The sequence below is a fragment of the Chelonia mydas genome, chromosome 3 (genome assembly GCF_015237465.2).
Source record: "Chelonia mydas isolate rCheMyd1 chromosome 3, rCheMyd1.pri.v2, whole genome shotgun sequence".
NCBI classification, from domain to species: domain Eukaryota; kingdom Metazoa; phylum Chordata; order Testudines; family Cheloniidae; genus Chelonia; species Chelonia mydas.
In genome coordinates, this window is record NC_057851.1 from 113503023 (window position 1) to 113522291 (window position 19269).

General features: G+C 41.1%; 1 protein-coding gene across 4 annotated transcripts in view; it reads right to left on the reverse strand.

Annotated features, from left to right (window-relative positions):
* CNKSR3 (CNKSR family member 3) overlaps nt 1-19269 on the reverse strand; it is a 94854-nt gene that overhangs the window by 45378 nt on the left and 30207 nt on the right. For 2 of the 4 annotated variants that reach the window (XM_037895016.2, XM_037895017.2), the window contains exons 2-3: nt 16876-16953; nt 4903-5066 (exon numbers count right to left, since the gene is read on the reverse strand). In XM_037895016.2, coding sequence (XP_037750944.1) covers nt 4903-5066; nt 16876-16953 — 242 coding nt within the window. The remainder of the gene's footprint in view (nt 1-4902; nt 5067-16875; nt 16954-19269) is intronic. The other 2 variants (XM_037895018.2, XM_037895019.2) reach the window with 1 other exon arrangement.

Consider the following 19269-nt stretch of genomic DNA (forward strand, 5'->3'; position numbering starts at 1 on the left):
TGCTACCAAAGTTCTCTGATCAGCAGCGCAGGGACACAGCCATACCTACAGTGCAGCACCCACAGAGACTCAACTCGAAGAACCACCAGCTACTGCACAACTGTTTGAAAGAAAATCACCCTCTCATACAGGTTTTATGGGAAAATGAGTGTTTCCAAATTGGATTTAATTCTGTTCCATGCTATCCGAGTTCCCATTCTGCACCTAATACCATGGGATCTGAACACCTACGTTATTTTGATGCTTGATCTCCCTCCAATTACTTCTTTGATTTAATCAGACCTTCTTTCATGTGAATTAATGTTTTTAATCTTCAAAATGTTTTACAAATATCAGTCAGTCAATCTTCAACACCGCCAGGAGCTGGCTAAATATAATCCACTTCATTTTAGTTTCTCCATCTTTAAGAACAGATTAAGTGACTCACCAGAGGCCACCAAAGGAGTTAGAGTCAGGATTAGAATCCAGGAATTGCTGGTTCCCAGTCCCATGCTCCAGTCATGCCTCCCCTCCCTATTTATACCAAGTATCAGTCGCTGATGTTTGGCAGGTAGCTGAAGCCCCAAAAATTTAGCTTTTTGCTTTAAAAAAAAGAAGTTTAATACAACCCGACATTAATGTTTTAACTGTTTATTATTTCAAGAAAAAAGTTGTGTTGCTTATGTATATGGAAACTGTTTTCTAGTTCAATACATCAACAAACTTCATTTTTCATCAACACACACAAAGAAGTGGGCCCTTGGGAGCACATTATGTCAAACATACCTATCTGATTATTCATTAATTTGGGAAGACACATGTAAGGGTACAGTTTAAATAACACACCTCAAAGTGCGTCTACTTCCCCCACTCCGCCACCAAACCACGTTATAGTTTACAGAGACAACAGTCTGCTAAACACTACACTGATCTGACAACTACTTGAGTTAAGGTAACTGATATAGAAGTAGATGACATTTAAAAAAATATTTTCAACTGGAGACTTCTTAATAAAGTGGTGGGGGGGGGAGGGAAAGAGGGCAAAAGATCCAAAGAAGTATAAATTCTGAATATACATTGATTCCAATTTCCTTCAGCCTCAAAATGGTAAAGTGAATATAGTGCTGGGGTAAGTTGCGGGCTTGAAACCTCCACAAACTTAAGTTATAAATTTATATACATGGACAGTTACAGCACAAGCACAGCAGCGTACACTTAACCTAAAACAAAGATTGCTATTCATCCTGGTATTTTTGGTTCATAGAATCATAGAATATCAGGGTTGGAAGGGACCTCAGGAGGTCATCTAGTACAACCCCCTGCTCAAAGTAGGACCAATCCCCAACTAAATCTTCCCAGCCAGGGCTTTGTCAAGCCTGACCTTCATCTTTAATTTTTCAGGTCAATTCTGCAAGAACTACTTATATGTTGTCACTTTGCATTGGAATCCTCTAAAATGCCATCGTGATACAACTTGATCTGGTGGTCTTGTGAAAAACTGATCAGATCATGCATGTCACATGATGCTGAAGACGACGACACGCCAAATATAGTTACATTGTACTGCACCACACTGGTACAACATCACAAGCATTGCTACAGCATGAGGGAGGAGTTTGCCCTATCAGGCAAAACTAACAAAGGCAGATCCACCACACCGAGATCCCTCAACTCTAAGGTAGAGAAAAAAAACCAGCTGCATCTTTCTACCATGGTTGAAGATCTAGTCTGCACTGTAACATATATAGGAGTATTATAAGCTACAGGAGAATTTGGGACCTAATCCCAAGAGCAAACTAAAGATGAAGCTATTATTTCCCATTAATGCCTGCACTGTTCTTCATTCACTGAACCTATGCCAAAGTCTAGTCATATCCTCGGCAAGATGTTCCACAAGTTTACCACCTTTCCAGGTGATTTTTGCACAATTCTCCTTCATGGTGACATCTTAACTTTTAAATTTGTGCCACCGTTTCTGTGGTTTAACTGGAATTTAAAAAGCAACTGTATGTCCCTTTAAAATTTCAATCAACTAAAGTGTCTGCTCCCCACTTTAATGTATGGAAAGCCAGAGATACTCAATTTGATTTTTTTAAAATCATTTTCTGACAGAACACCCTTTTAATCCAAGGTTTAAAAAAAAAAGTTTTTTCTGCCCCATCTACCTGTTGAGAAGGGTATTTTAGGCAGGCTCAAAAGCAACAGACATACATGCTCAGAGGGGAGCCCCTCACCCTTTTCCTCAGAGCACACACTTGCCTGTTGTCTCTTCAGTTACAGTACTGCTGCAGGTGTTCTTGATAAACACCCGTCTGAAAAGGCTAGGGGGAGGATATACAATCAAAACACAAAAAACTGATTTTGCACAATGAACTGTCAAATGAACAACGTAAACAAACAGAAAAAATAGATCTACTCTAATTTTCACTTATACTATCTTAGGGGTGGTGTACTACAGCAACAGACAACATTTACAGATGGAAGTTATTTTCAAGTTGACAGTGTCCTTTTAATATCATTAGATCTCATCCTTCAATGTGGTCCTCCTTTAGATTTTCTTTGATGTCCTTTCCAAAATGACATCTTAGCCTCAGACTCTCCTGTATTCAGTGGCTGGATGGGCCTAGAAAAATCTCAGAGATTGACAATCTGGCGACCATTTAAGGAGAAAGATGCTTCAAAGGCAACTTTCCTTTCTTTCTTTTGGGGTCACAGGAGTTCTTGTGGTATGCAGTGGAACCAGAGGACACTCTTGAAAGAGGTCGAGAAAAAAAAACCATGCTAGGCAGGACTGGGGGAAAAGAGCAATCTTTTATAAAGGCTCAGAATGGGAAAAAAAGCACCAAGATCCTGACAAGGCCATGTTGTGGGGTATAAGCCCAGTTGCATTTACTATGTGCCAGGTCACGTAGGAGTAGATCGTGGGAGGTGGAAGAAGTCTTCATAAACGTATGCTTCTAACAGTAATTATGGATTGTTTTTTGGCTTTTTAATTCGGGGGTTAGGGGGGAAAAAAGTCACTTCAACACAAAATACCAGAATGCATTAATGCATAAAACTGTATCTGAAGGACCTTGGGATGGTAAGGGGGGGGGGGGGGAGGAGGAGGAAGAGGAGGAGACCTTCTCCCTCATATGAAAAGTGAAAGCGCTAGCAAAGCCATGAAAAGCTGACTTACATCCAAACATGAAGCAGAAACATTGGAGCACAAAATTAAGGCTGATTTGATACAATAATGCCTTTCCTAAAACTCAAAAAAGAAATTAAGGTGACGACAAAAGACACAGCTAAAACACAGGAACACCTCCCCCCAAAACTCCCTCTACCCAAAAAAAGAACAAGGACATTTTAGTTACAGCATATGAACTCTGTCTAATGCATTAACTTGAACTGTACTACACAAAAGTATTTCCAGAAATGGGTCTGAGGTCAAAACTTTTGTCTACAAAGGAAATTAGGAGGAAATTGTAGGAGATAAAACAGCTTTAGGTTCTGGCAGTCATCCAGCTTTGTTTTATTCTCATATTATAATAGTAAGGAAAAAATGCCTTAGGGTGGCTGCCACATCCATTATTTCACTCAGGCCAATATACAGTACATTTGTTAATTCACCAGACTCTCTCCCTTGCCTGACACACTATACCCCACCCCCACAGCATGAGTTATGTTTCAGTTCTTCCGTTAAGTGAAGATTAACGTTAAAAAATATTGATATACAAAAATATTTAGGAAAAAAGCCTTTGCTATTGTACAAATGTTTTGGCTGAAGTATTTGAACAAAATATTTATAAATTCTGTTGATGAAACACAGTTGCTTTGTTATAGGATATCCCGTTTGTCGTTGGTTTAATCGAGTACAAATGATCTCTGTACCATCTTTCTGAAACAAGAATAGCACATTTCACATGGAGTAAAAGCTCTGTCCATTTTAAGAAGAATACACTCAGTGCAGCAAACGTTACATAATGAATGGAATGTAGGCCAGTAATGGCAAAAGAATTGCTGAGCATTCTTTCCCACCATTCTCAGTGATGTAATTGTATATATTTCTGGCTCTAGCTCATAGCATTACATCAAACACGTACTCAAAGTGTGTCCAAATCATGGCTTTTAAATAAACTGTATCTGTAATACTGTACCACCAATACAGACAGCAATTTATGCATTCATTCCAGAGCAGGTCTACATTTAAAACCCATACATACAATAATACAAAGGGAAGGAGGGAAACAGCTGAAATTTCAGATACAATGATTTTTTTTTTTTTTAATAGTCCTACCATCAAAATATTCCTTAAATCATTTTTAAAAGGTCTTTTTATAAATTATCTACAAGAGTACAGAGTTCTATAGTTTTGCTAGTTTATGGAGAAGAGATGTGGCTAGCCTAATCCAGTTTGTATCAACAATTATTAACAACTGCCATTTCCACAATGTCATTTTTTATGACCAATGCACTGTACTTGACAGTTATTTTCTCGGTAATGTGTACAGTGACAGGAACCATGTGATTTTACCTTAGTGCCACTCAAATAACTTCATTCTTCAAATGTAACCCATAATTTAGTACAGGGGTTCTCAAACTGGGGGTTGGGACCCCTTAGCGGGTCGTGAAGTTATTACATGGGGGAGGTCGCGAGCTGTCAGCCTCTACCCCAAACCTCACTTTGCATCCAGCATTTATAATGGTGTTAAATATGTAAAAAAAAAAATTAGTTTATAATGGGGGTCGCACTCAGGCTTGCTGTGTGAAAGGGATTACCAGTAAAAAAGTTTGAGAACCAGGGATTTAGTATGTTAACAGGCGGGAAAAATATGCAAACACTTCTGAGATGGCACTGATTTGAATTAAAGAATCTGCTACTGTTTCATTTTCAACACAGTAAGTTTCTTAAACCACCTGTATGTTCACTGAATAACTGACCAGTGCACAGAGAAGATCCACCGCCTCCAGAACCAGTTCCTGGTGTCCAATTCGTGAGATACCCAACTCTTCAAGATCTTGATGTGAAATCTGTAACAGCTGTTCACCATTTATCTTCTCCCGTTCAAATTTGGGGACATACTGCTGCAGGCAATCATCCAAGCCTACCAAGAGCGTGAAAGACAAGCCAATTAGATTTTTTGTTTTATTGTAAACAGCACAAAGAAATGCTGTCACCAATATATGTAGCATTAGATTATCAAGCAAACACCACCTTACATCAGGTTGCATATTGGCAAAAATGGGAACAGGTGCACCAAACAGTCTGGTCTGCAAAACAGATACATGTCTAACTTGGAACATACTCTCAATTGAGTGCACGCTCCAGGAGTGTGCCCAAGTAGATATACTCCCCTTCATTTCAGATTAGTGGAGGACTGCACTCCTTATTGGGGTATTTTCAGCTGGGGAACAAGGCCTGCTGCAACTGGTGTTCCGTCCACCCTGAATCGGTTATTAGGATTGACCCAAGACCCTTACAGAAGAACACAGCAAGTAACAATCTATACTATTTAGCAGCCAAGATAAGCTATGTGCTTTATAGGAAGCAAGAAAAATCAAGGCCTGTCATACTTTGAAAAAAGTTCAGTTTAAAAAACAGAAACACCATGCTGAAAGGAAGGGAAGCAATATAAAGTCAAAGTAATCAAGATGTTTGACATGTCTCAATATTTCCATGATTTATAGGAGACAAATTGCATTTACTATCATTCCCTGAATCATCCATTCCCCATTGCAAAAGTTGAAGGCCCAAAGTCAACACGAAATCTAGTTAGCTTTGTTTTTATATTTAAAAAGAAAATATTTAAAAGTAGTTCCAGGTACAACACCTGCTATCTGAGTTCCCTTGTTGATTTTTACAATTATAATTTTCCTAGTTTTACAAAAATAAATAAATTCCATCTCTTGTTGCTACATGCAAGATCTTTAAAAACAGAGGAAACTGACTATGACAAGGAACTAATGAAAATCAACTATACATCGTGGAATCAAATGAAGAAAAAAAATCTCTTCTCTAATGCCTTACAATTATAACAATCTTAGATGCTAGTTGTAAGAATAGAAGGTAAAAAAAATATTCGAACAGAAGTGTTTTTAAAGTTGATGGGGTCCTCTTAATGTCCTTCTCCAATTTGTAGACATAATTAAACAGAATAAAGGAAAACAAATCACCCTGATTCAGTCAGCTTTATATAGATGCATTGGTGTGACTGACAAAATACACGGCTAGACACATGAGAACTACATATTTGAAATATAGCCCATATATATGACAATTGTATAACATATACTGTAACTGTTGACAAGAATGTATCAATATGTTTTCAAGAGTTTAGTGTTAATATTTATTTTTCCTTCTTCATGGAGATTGGCGTGGGGGTTCCACACATCACCAATGGAAACAGTAATAATATCCTGAACTAAAAGGAACGAGGAAAGATGAGAGTACGGAGTACACTCATCAACTTGCGACAGGTGACAAAAAACCAAGTGTTCCAGACACATTGGCTTGCCACACCCATATCTGTGAGAAAATGAAAGATGACTTTGCAAGTCAAATGCAATGTGTTCATACAACAGCAGCAAAGTGTAAAGTGACTACTGCCGTACAATTTCTAGCCACAGGATCCTTGCAGATTGCAAGCTCTTGTGGGCTGGAACTTGTTTAATGCACTCAACGTGCTCTGATGGCACCCTACCAGCAATGAACAGCAGCAATGGGCACCACTGAGATTAGGCAGTCTGTCCCCTTCCAAGAACTGTGCATGCTTAGTTGTTGTGATATGTCAAACCTTGAGTGGATGTACTCACACACATGACTATTGACATACATATGCTTAAAAAAAAAAAATCAAGCTGTTTTGTGCTGCCAACACTGCATTAGTGCCCAGATGCAAGTTGGCTGAGCACAAATTTCCCAGTGCTCTGTCTCCTATTAAAATTGCCGTCTATTTTGGCGAGTTCTTGAGGGTTCTGAAAATTGAGTCCAGTGTTTGCTTTCTCCCGTGTGTGCCAAATTCCCCTTTGGGGTATGCAAACTATTTTCCCAGAAAATCTGGCTTTCATTGTTTAAAATATTCAAATCTAGATTTAAACAAATCTAAACCAAGGCTAATATACAGTACACATATTTGGCATTCCCCATTTTTAATGCTTGTCCTGTAGACCACTGTTTCCCATCACTTCCCATTGGAAGCCCATAGTTTCCATTACAAATTGTACAGACACCTCAAGCAACTAAATTTTACTTGGATTGCTAAAAAATTTTCTTCAAAATTTCTTGGACACAATATTCGTGTTCCTAGTATCTGTCCTGGGTGCTGACCCAGTTTTCTTGACGGATTCTTTGGCTTTATAATATAAATGAACTCTACACAAAGACACCAGACACATTAATGTGCACATCCCCATGAGAAATAGAATTGTGCCTTTCAGTTTCCTTAGGGCTTTTCCTTATTCACATTTTCCTCCTCTTGAATATATATCATCACTCAACATCTATTTCTGAAAATACGTATTTAAAAGAAAGATCCTGTGCTTTTCACAATAACCCTTAAGAACAATACTTTCATGGTCACTACACGAGAATATTTGTAAACTGAAATAATGCTACCAAGTTATATGGCTATTAATCCAAAACAGTGAACCCCAAGGCACAAGGATTGTTCATGGAGGGAAACACGCTTAAGACCCAAGTCATGAAAAGGTAATAATTTTTATGAAAAATCAGAAAACGAAGACCTTGAAACCCAAACACTTTTATAGCAAGTTTTCACACTGATTTTTTTTTTTTCCTTTTTTGCACTAAGGAACATGTGTGAGATTTTTTATATTTTAATTGAGATTGCAAGCAGATTTATAGTCTATTGTTTAATTTTCCATAGTGTGAATGAAATATTTATGTATGGTATGTAAGCCAAAAGAGCTCATGTTCCCATAATAGGGCAAAAGAAATTTCAGACAAACTCATGTAAATCTGGTTAACAAAAGAATTTGGAAAACATCTTCAAAAACAGCACTCAGATGCATCATGTGATGGGAATCTTGCTATATCAGCAACATTCCATCTCCTCCAACCATCTGAAATGTTCCAGATTCTATCAGCTTTATATACGTAGTTTGTGCAATGCAGAGATTCTCTTATACACTTCAGTTTTCTCCATCTGCAGAACCTGGATGCTTCAGAGAACTTGGATTTTTCAGAAAGCTTAGTTCTTCAGATATTTTTTCGATGCAGGGCACTTCAAAATGAATACAATATTCTATCTCCTGCTTTCCAGTTCAGTTTCAGCAGATTTACACAATGGACAGTAGCATCAAAGCTACACAGAATACACGTGGTTCTAGAAGGAAGGGCAAAACATTACCTGTACGGTATGTGGCAAGGCAACTTTATAAAAAAAAGGTAGACTAGCTTATGGCAAATTAATGAATCATTCAGTATCACATCCAGGGCCAGATTCTGATCTCAGTCACACTAAATAGTTAACTCCATTGATTTCAATGAGTTACTCTAAATGTACACCCCTGTAATCTAGAAAAAATGTAGCCCATTTGGAAAAGCAAGCTAGTTTTCTTCAGTGTAACTAGACCTCCTCTTGCATCTCATAAAATCCAATTCAGAATATGAAGTTGGAAAGAGTCTATATTCAATGTTATAAACCCACTTCAAATATGTCTCTAGAACAGTGGTCCCTAAACTGTGGGGCGCACCACCATGGGGGGGCGGGGAAATGGAGAAACATTCAGGGGGCACGCAGTAGGGTCTGGTTCAGCTACCATGGGGGACAAGGGGGCACGTGATGGGGTGTCAGCCTCCATAGGAAGTGGGGCGCATGCAACAGGGCCCAGGTTAGCCCCAGCCCAACTCTGGGCCAGGGCACAACTCCACCCCCAGCTACAGTTCCACTCTACCCACTGCTCCAACAGCTGGCCAGTTCTGTCGTCATCCCCAGTTCAGCCCCCAGCTCTACCTTCAGCCCAAGCTCCTCTGCTGAGCCAGCTGTGCATTAATGGAGAGGGGCAGACAGCTTCCATTATTGGGCAGAGGGGGGGAATGAGACAGGAAAAGTATGGGCACCACTGCTCTAGAACCTCAAGTAGCACTCAGCGAGGTAGGGATATGGAAAAAGGGATTATAATAGATAATGATTATATGTGATATAGCTTTATAATGTGTACTAAAAACCAAAGAGGCTACACATAAGAGCTAACCTCTTTTCCAGTTATTTAAAAAAAAAAAATCCTAGTCAGGTTCATGTTACTAATATCCTGAAAACCCTCCAAGGAATCCTAAAGTATCTATTTAAAATGTACAAATCTTTCCCCTTACTTTTGGGAGGTGTGGGGATGTGCAACAGATGCTCAGAACAGTCTAGACTCTCTTGTCTACAATAGCCCTTCATCACCACTCAAACCATCCCAGGAGTTACTTGATATTCTGTATCCATGCAAGAAAATTAGGACAATATTTGAGTCTACAGATTCATACTGATACCAGTCATTAGACGATTATAGCTAGTTTCCAGTCTCAATTTGTCATGATTAAGGAGATCATTCTGAATCATAAAAAGAAACCTAGAGAACTATTAAAAGGAAAATATAAAGTTGGGTCCCAGCCTTAGCCAACAGTTCACTGTGCACAGGGAATTAAAATTTCCACTATTTAAAAGACCAGACACTCAGCAATGAAATGATAAATTTGATTCTAGGAATATTGGAGGACAAAAAGGTTTATCAACACAACATAAACACATATATATGCAACAGTGATTTGTTTTGCTTAATCTGTATGCTGGGCCGATATCAGACAATTTAATTAGGACATAGCATGGAAACGGACTGAAAACTTAGAAACTTGTACCTAGTTTCCCTTCTGTAAAACAAATTATCTGATATGCTAAAGCTGTTAACATTAATATAGCATCTGGCTGTAAAAGAATAGCTGAACTCTAGTGCTAACTGGAGAAACCAATTAAGCGGACACCTAACACTTTGAATAGCATTTTAGGTCTCATGTTGACTGCCAAAGCCTTATCTGTTTCCTTGTCACTTTCAAGCAAACATTCTGAGGTTGTAAAAATCTGACCTTCATAACTGAGGATATTACAGTCTTACTCTGCTCCATTACTTCAGCATTTACTGCAGCACTGACACCTACCATTGGGAAACCACCCCTGGAGGGGGAAGAATCTCTCTCAATCCAATCCTCTACTGGTTTTAAAGAAGGTCACTCCTTGGCTAAGAGCCTCACTTATCCCATGTTTTGGTGATACCGTAGTGTTGGTTTCTTATATTTGATATTATGTTTTCATTAATCATCATCATTTAACCCCATTAATTCATTTTAACAACTCCAGGACTGAAAGGAATGGAAGTTGTAGAGGTTATAGGGACCATGTGGCATCATTAAGATAGGTGGGGGTGACAGAGTAGGGAAGCAGCAAGTAGGCTTAGGGGCACCATAGCAGGTAGATGGAAAAGGGAACAGGACCTAGAAAAGCTGCAAGCCAGCTCTGTGAAGCTACAGAAGCAGCTCAAACTGAAGTAGCTGAGTGCCATAGGGTTGAAGAGATATATTAGAGGGAGGTACAACAGAGCCAGCTCAGAAGAGAGTCAGCTGGCTCTAACAGAGGCAGGCTGCAGCACAGTGGAAGTGCTATGTTAGGGCCCTACCAAATTCATGATTGGATTTTAGTCAATTTCATGGCAATAGGATTTTAAAAAACATAAATTTCATGGATTTCAACTATTTATATCTGAAATTTCACAGTGTTGTAATTGTAGTGGTTCTGACCCAAAAGGAAGTTGTGGCGGAGGGGTGGGGGTGTCCCTCAAGGTTATTGTGTGGGGGAGGGGGGTGCGATACTGCTACCCTTACTTCTGCCTTGCTGTTGGTGGCAGGGCTGCCTTCAGAGATGAGCAGCTAGAGAGCGGCGGCTGCTGGCCGGAAGCCCAGCTCTGAAGGCGGCGCTGCCAGCAGCAGCAGCAGCACAGAAGAAAGGATGGCACGGTATGGTATTGCCACCCTTACTTCTGTGCTGGTGCAGGCAATGCACTGCCTTCAGAGCTGGGCGCCTGGCCACTAACCGCTGCTCTCTGGCCAGTCAGCTCTGAAGTCAGTGAAGAAGTAAGGGTGGCAATACTGTGATCCCTGCCCCTCCCCGCTACTTCCTTTTGGGTCAGGACTCCCAATTTGAGAAATGCTGTATAGAGTAGGGTAAAAGCACAAAAAAGACCAGATTTCATGGTCCATGACGCATTTTTCATGGTCATGAATTTGGTAGGACCCTAGTTATGGAGTGATATCACTGACACCATTAGCCCCATGCAACCCAGGGAATGATGCAGCCACAGAGGTCTTCAGCAAACCAAAAAGTTCCTTTGACAGGATTTTTGTTTTGTTTTTGAAGGAGCAAGATAAAATTAATTTCAGTGTTAATTCATGTTCCCTCCCCATCCCACCCCACCCGCAAATCACAGTTAGCAATAGGTATTCAGCACCTGCTTCTGGGTATTTCTAAATTGTTATATTTGATTTTCCATTCATCTTGAATTATCTAAAATATTCTCTCTCACTTTGAGTATCATCAGATTATACCATTTCTTAGAGGGCTTCTTGGATTTGCTAAAAGAAGATACAAGCTTCCAGGAGATCTTTGAAAAAATTTCTAGCACAGGGGTCAGCAACCTTCGGCATGTGGCCGCTCAGGGTAATCCGCTGGCGGGCCGCGACACATTTTGTTTACATTGTCCGTCCGCAGGCACAGCCCCCCCGCAGCTCCCAGTAGCCGCGGTTCGCTGTTCCCGGCTAATGGAGGCTGTGGGAAGCAGCGACCAGCACAGCCCTGCAGCCCGCGCCGCTTCTTGTGGCTCCCATTGGCTGTGAACTGTGAATTGCAGCCACTGGGAGCTGCAACGGGCTATGCCTGTAGAAGGTCAACATAAACAAAATGTCTCACGGCCCGCCAGCGGATTACCCTGATGGGCCGCATGCTGAAGGTTGCCGACCCTTGTTCTAGCATATCAGGCAGAATAAACAAACCTCTTTCAATGTGTGCTTCGGCCGTACATGTAAATTGCCCCACTGTCAGTCATGGCACAGTCATTATCTCATCCTAAGTATCACATTACAAAAAAGCCAGGAAAAAAAGAATCCATAATAGACTCTCTGCTGCATAAAAATAACTTTTATAAAACTCCTACACCTTACATGGTCAAGTTTACTTATGGGCATATTAGCTCCTCCAAATTTTTGTCAAATCATTTAAGTAGGTCTTGGTGATGCAAACAAAGGTCTGGTGCTGTATGATTACGTCTGGGTTTACCGGCTACTGACATTGCAGAGAACAGCATGACCTGGTGTATGGGTTCTTTCTTCTCTCTCCTTGTCATTCAGAGATGGGATTGGAAGGATTGCCAGTGTTTGCCTGCCAGTTTGGCCACACCTAGGAGAATGCCTCCCTTCTCATTTCCTCAAGCAGATCACAACAGGGATAGGAGAGGTATCCAATCTTCAGCTTTGCTAATGGACACCTACTGTGCCACTAGATCCCAGTGCACACCTTGTGCAACCATCGTTTTCCCTGTATATGATGGATATTGTATTGTACATAAAAATATTTGACCTGAAAATACACCAGACCCTCGCTAGAACTCGGGATTTGGGATCCATGCACGGTACCGCGTTATAGCAGGGACCGCGTTAAAATGAATTGCAATTAAAGTAATTAAATTTGGGATCCATGGCCGCTGCTGTATTATTTGCGAATTTGCACTATATAGACACGTGTTCTAGCGAGGGTCTGGTGTACTATTTATTAAAGTTTGCCCAGAAATTAAATCCATATAGTTCACATTCACCCATAACTCTATTACAAGGTAAAACCAAAAGCTTTATATATAACAGGGTGGCCAAATTTACCGACCCTCTGAGCCGCATGCGACAATCTTCAGAAATTCAAGAGCCAGAGCACGCCTGCCGGGGGTCCAGCCCCATTGCAGCTGGAGCCCCGAGACAGCCCCCATCCCCACTGGCAAAAGCCAGAAGCGACGTGGGGGGGGGGGGAGGAGGAAGGTGAGCAGGGGGTCACGTGCCTCCCCCAGATTTTTGTCAGGGTTTGCTGGCCCCGCTTAGTTAAAGGATACCACCGGGCCCCCTCCTTGCATGGCAGCTCCAGCAGCTGGCAAGCTGGGAGCTGCAGCAGTAGGGAGAGGTACTGCTTTTGCTGCTGCCTCTCCCCATGGAGCTAAAGCAGTGGCCCCTCCTTACAGCTGCCAGCTGTTTGCCGATGTGTCTCCACACAGAGCTAACACCTGGGAGCTGCAGGGAGGGGTCACTGGGGGGGGGAGGGGCTCAAGCTGTTGGGGGGGGTGAGCCTTTAAATTGTGCCCCCCACCCCCACCACACACACACTCAGCAGGCACAGTCATCTCTGGCAGAAGCCCCTAGCCCCACCAGCCTGCTGCAGGGTAGAAGCCCTGAGTCTCCCCCTCCCCGCAGTCTGGTAAGCGAAGAATTGGGGGGGGGGGGGGGAACACGGTATGTGGGGCTCCGCAAGCCGCACTTTAACTGTAAAAGAGCCGCAAGCAGCTTGCGGTTTGGCCACCCCTGAAAACTTACCACCTTGACCAGCACTGGCATACTTGTCATTTTGAATTAATTGAATGGCTATCCAGACTGAATTACCCCTCACCCCTTAGACTGCATCTATACCAAGCAGGTTTAGCCACCACCGTAGCAAGAATGCATGGGCCCTGTCTACACTGGTGCTCCAACCACTGCTACAACTGGTGGAGCAGCATCTGTGGTAGTGAAACAGTTAGAGGCAGTCTTTCTGGATAGTATGCATTAGCAGGGAAACTGCCATTCCTATGTCCCATGCTGTACCTATAGGGCTGATTTACAGGTTTGACGATGCAGAGCCTTAGGCAAATATCAACTTTTTTGTTGTTGTAAAAAAGAAACTATTTACCCTTGTCATAGCTTTGTTATTTAAAAGAACTAAATACATGAATATTTACCACCACAGAGGCATAAGATCCTTCCATAATCTCAAATAATTTATTAAAAAATGAAAAGGGCTAAAGGTTTAATATTGAACTGTAGCATGACAATTTAAATGAGAAAAATACAGCCACAGTTTCATACTCCAGTGAAAAAGGCTAGCTAACATCAGGCCCTGTAAATAATGCTACGAAAACCAGACAGGGGTGAACTGCACAGCTGTTCATGCAGGTTTTAATCCAGGTTGCGATATAGACAGCAAGCAGCAATGCACTCTGGGATTTATAGGTCTAGATTGAAGCAGGATTTCTAAATGCAGGAGTTTTCACCAGCAAGACAAACATGTAATCAATAGAGGCAGACAGTATCAGAGCACAACATTGTACTGAGTGAAAGACATCCCATGGGAGAAATGATGATTTAAAGACCTGCGGCCCATTCCCAGGGAAATCTTGGCTAAAGCTCAACCAAAATTCATTTTTAAAATTGCTCACTTTCAGAGAAATCTTAGACATAACAAAAGAAAGATCCAGGGCTCCAATAATGTTATCTTCAGCTAGAGTTATAAGTCATTGCCATTATTTTCCATAGGGATTTTTCTGTTATTTATGGCCTAGGTTTAAGATTTAGAATTACAAGCAAAATAGAAAAACCACCAAAACCTGGAAAGCTATATAAATAGAAAAATGAACTGTACTGTCACATCAGTGTTTAAAAAAAAAAGGTAATGATGTAACTTAATTTGGCTTTAACCTGAATGACTTAATAAAAACATTTGGCACGAAGATATGGATTAAGAGCCAACCATGAACCTTCGTCACACCCGACACTGAAAAATAGGTTATAACACCTCCACAAATGTAATAGTACGAGATCTAAAGTGCAGCTGTGTACATTTGCAAGAAACCAAAATACAAACCAAAATATAAAAAAACAAAATATAACCATTGGCTATACACTGAAAATACAGACATTGCTAGCAGAGAGAGATTCATTGTAGTACACACCCATATATCTCAAGGGCTTCAGAAGCCAAAAAACCTGTCAATTGCATGCATCCTGCATAAAGATCATCCCCAATCATTATATCTGCACATGCTGGCTTGTTTTGGTTTTATTTAGCATGTGCATACACAGAGAAAGAGACATACATGCTTCCCAGTATGAGAAAGCAAGGACTTCTAAAAGCAATGCTATGCTATTCATCTTATTCCTCAGCCCAATCAGTTTAACACGTACTGTGGGTAACATTTGGACTTGATCCAGGAATTATTGGGTGAAATGGCCTGTATTATGCAGAAGATCAAACTAGATTATAATAATGAACCCTTCTGGCCTTAAAAATCTATTAATCTGTATTACACACATTTATAAGACTGTATTTACCTGTTTACAAGTTGTACACAGTGACACTGAAAGATGGCCAGAGTTACCTACATTAAATGGTCATTTTTCATGAGACAGGTCATTTGTTCACAATGCAACTTAGTCACATAAAAGCAAACAAAGCGGCACGACATATCATTGCGGTAGGAACATCAAGAGCATCAGACTTGTGCATTATGCAGGAAGAGAACCAAAGAAAACTCTACAAGTTGCTCAGTTCCTTCCCACCTCTCTCTCTCTCCCCCTCCTTTTGAGGTTTGAAGGCAGCTAGCAAGGATAGCATAATCTTGGGGATATGCATGATTTCCCTCACTACAGTAATTCGTTTAACACAAGTACAGACAAAATTGTCAAGGTTAGTTGAATAATATTAAGCACCTGAATGCACCATACTTTAGGTACCTATTATGTGGCCTAATTTTCAAAGCATCTGGTCACCCACCCATAGCCTTTGTCTCAGGAAAAGTGGATGCATTAGGTTGGGCTTAGTTAACACATGCTAACTAAAGCTGACCTAACTTCAACCTTTTTCCTAGTGCAGTTGTAGGAAAGTTTAGGTCAGGATTAGCTAGCACATATTAATTGACTTAAAGTTAGCCACTTTTCCTAGTCAAGACAAAACCACTGACTTCACCTTTGAATAGCAGGTCACTTCAATAGCTTTAGGCACCACGGTCGAAACTGGCTCAATGAGGTAGAAAAGATGAGCACACCCCTGTTTAAGGATTTACCACTCAAACTTTAGTACCCAGACTCTTCCCTGAGATACTGAACACTCAACTTGTAACAGGCAGAAGCACAGGAATTACAAACAAGGCCCACATCCAGGTCTCAGACTGCTGGCAGCTCTTCAATGCTAACTCCTCACTAATTCCAACCTCCACCAAAACCGGGGTAATTGACTAGAGCAGTGGTGCCCAAACTTTTCCTGTCGCACCCCTCCACCCCACCCGACTCCACCCTCCATTATTGCACAGCAGGGGAGGTTGGGCTGATGGCAGAGCTAGGAACTGAACTGGGGATGGGGGAGGAGCTGGGGTTAAAAGGTGGAGCTGTACTAGATGGCACTTCCTTCCCACCAACCCAGGCCCCACCACACGCCTCCCCTCCCCCCCAGTTTGGGGAACCACTGGACTAGATAGAGTCAGAAGCAATATCTAAGCATGTAGTAACACACACGTACACAAACACGTGCACATGACATGAGGAAACAAAATGCAAGTGTTTGCATCAAGGTTTAAATTTCACTGGACGAGGAGGAGGCGGCTTTATGAATATACATTCTTGGGCTGAGTCACTTAACAGCCAGCTCTGGCATTTGTCTGATCTGCTACATATGGCTAAATCTTAACCTTTCCACACATTAACAAGTTTAGTTCAGCAAACTTAATAAATCAGATGAAAGCAAAGTGTGTCCACATGTTCACGGCAGACACCTGGCATTTTTATTTTCAACAAAAACCACTTACAAAAGCCAACTTTCACCAAATACATTCAATATACATTAAAATAAAGTATACCTGCACTGCATAGACTGCCTGGGCTTGCCTCATAACCAACACCACAAAGCGGCATTGCTGACAGCATTATACATGGCTCTGTAGATTAAAAAACAAAAATAAAAAACAAAACCATATTTGTGGCAAGATACAATTCACCTGCATCCCTAACTAGTGTACAGAGTGAACGAGACAAAAATCAAATGAATGGGCACATATCCTAGCCCTAATAACGCATTTCCAGACTTTTTATTTAACTGACATACAATACTGTTTAGATAGCCGTGGGTGATATAAACCCAACTGCAGCACTGTTGGCAATACCCAAACATTTCTCCACAGAAAAGGCGGACGGTGGGGGGAGGCAGAGCTCAAGGGAAAGGGGAGACTATGTCTTCTAAAGAAAGAAGCATCCCTTTCCATTTTTTTGTAAACATAATTAAATGTAGTGTTTAAATAAGTCATCATAACCAGTGCCACTGACATGGATATACTGCCATCAAGTCAAAAATGTGACCCAGATCTGGTTACATTCTGTATCTTTCCCCAGTTCATTATCACTGTATTTAATAACAAGCCACTCATTTCCCCAGAAAAACAAAAACGAGAACTATCCATACACACATTCATTACACCCTACAAAATTTTCTGTATGCTGAATACCAGGTTTAGGAGAAGAACTTGTTAACAGTTTCAGCCAAGCTCTTCCAACAGTAATCATCTGAAGTAATTGTTGTGATGTAGCCTACTGTTTATCACAGCCTATTAGTGAAATCACCTGGCTGAACGAAAACACATGGCTGGGAAACTGTCCGCAAATAAATCGCTTTTAACATGGTGACAGAACAATTATCAAAAGCAATTTTATGCATGTGTGTTTTAAAGGGGAGGCAAAACAGAAATCTTCTATTAAAAGATATGCCAGAAGTAATATAGATAACAATCTTATAGATATATCTAACAAGACCTTACAGATTGTGCCATGACCAGCAACACCCAGTCAGAACAATTACCAAAATCCTGCTTCAAGACTGGTAACAGATCTCTTAAGAAAAGTTGCATTGATTTAACTATGGCCTTGTCTACACAGAAAAATTATACAAGTTTAACTAAAGAAAATTATTTTAGTCAACTCAGTGCAACTTGTGCATTTAGACTAAACCACACAGGAGTTCTCTCCAAACCCACATACCTCCTCAGTTTAATGTGGTATATAGACTGATTTTAACCTCAAAGGACCCTTCCAGTTTACCTTAAATACAAGGCACAGTCAACAAGGCTACAAGTCCCAGTGCACTACTTTCAACATGGCTGACAAGAGCATGATCTTCTCTACTGGCTTCAGCAACATAATGCATGATCTTGATTAACTACATTTGAGTTTTAGCTTTTTTACTCACTGAACCATTCAGTAACAGAGATCCCTTTTCGTAGATCTCCTCCTATATCAGGACCGCAACCCTATTCTCCAAGTTTTTTTTATTTTGGAAACTGCCAGGAAGAACTCTGCTCCACAGAGGGCTTGAAAACTCAGTTATCCAGGAAGAAGAGAAGTTTTCCCCAACTGAGTGGGGTCAAAGAGCCACTGGATCCTCCCCTAGCAGCTGGATGCAAAAAACAGAAGCTTGTGCACAGGAATAGAGTGGCATGAGCATCATTTCTGAGTTAAGGCTGAGTCTAGACTAGAAAAATAGCTTGCATTTTAAGACGTGTTAGTTAACACATTTTAACTAAGTTTTAAACTGACAATTACCCCTAGTCTACAGAGATGACAATCTCACTCTGAGAATTTTAAGGAAGTTTATGAAAAAAATAGGGAGGAATTAGGGAGGTTACTTGGAAATTGACCCCGCCCACCCCTGACTGTAGAGTGACTATCTGAAAGGAGGCAAGCCACAGGCTATGTTCTTAGTGCCCATGTGGACCCTGCTGGTGCACTCTAAGTACCTATAGCGCATTAACATAGTCCAAGTAGGCTAGGCTGGTTAATCCAGGAGCACCTCAACCCATTCATAATTACCACAGCTTGCCTCTTACATCCCCTCACTGCACAGTCTGCGCATGTGCAACAAGGGCAGTGGGGAAAGAATGTCCACCCCCACCCCCTTCCCCGGCTGTGGCGCTACTTGCTATATTCATCGGACACAAGCGGTAGTGAGCGACACCCATTTTTATACATATAAAAATGTGTGCATGCTTGCAAAATTTGTAGATTTAAAGCCTTAACTAGTCATATCATAATTACACGTAAAAATTGGGAGGATTATGTAAAGTTAGGGAGGACTGGCATTTGCGTACAGTGTAAAAAGGGTGAGCAGCGTTTAAAAAGTGTTAATTGGTCATAGGCAACCCTAGACTCTTCCCCGTGAAACAGGGATAATTTCCAATAGCGCAAATGGCAGCTCTGCCTAGCTA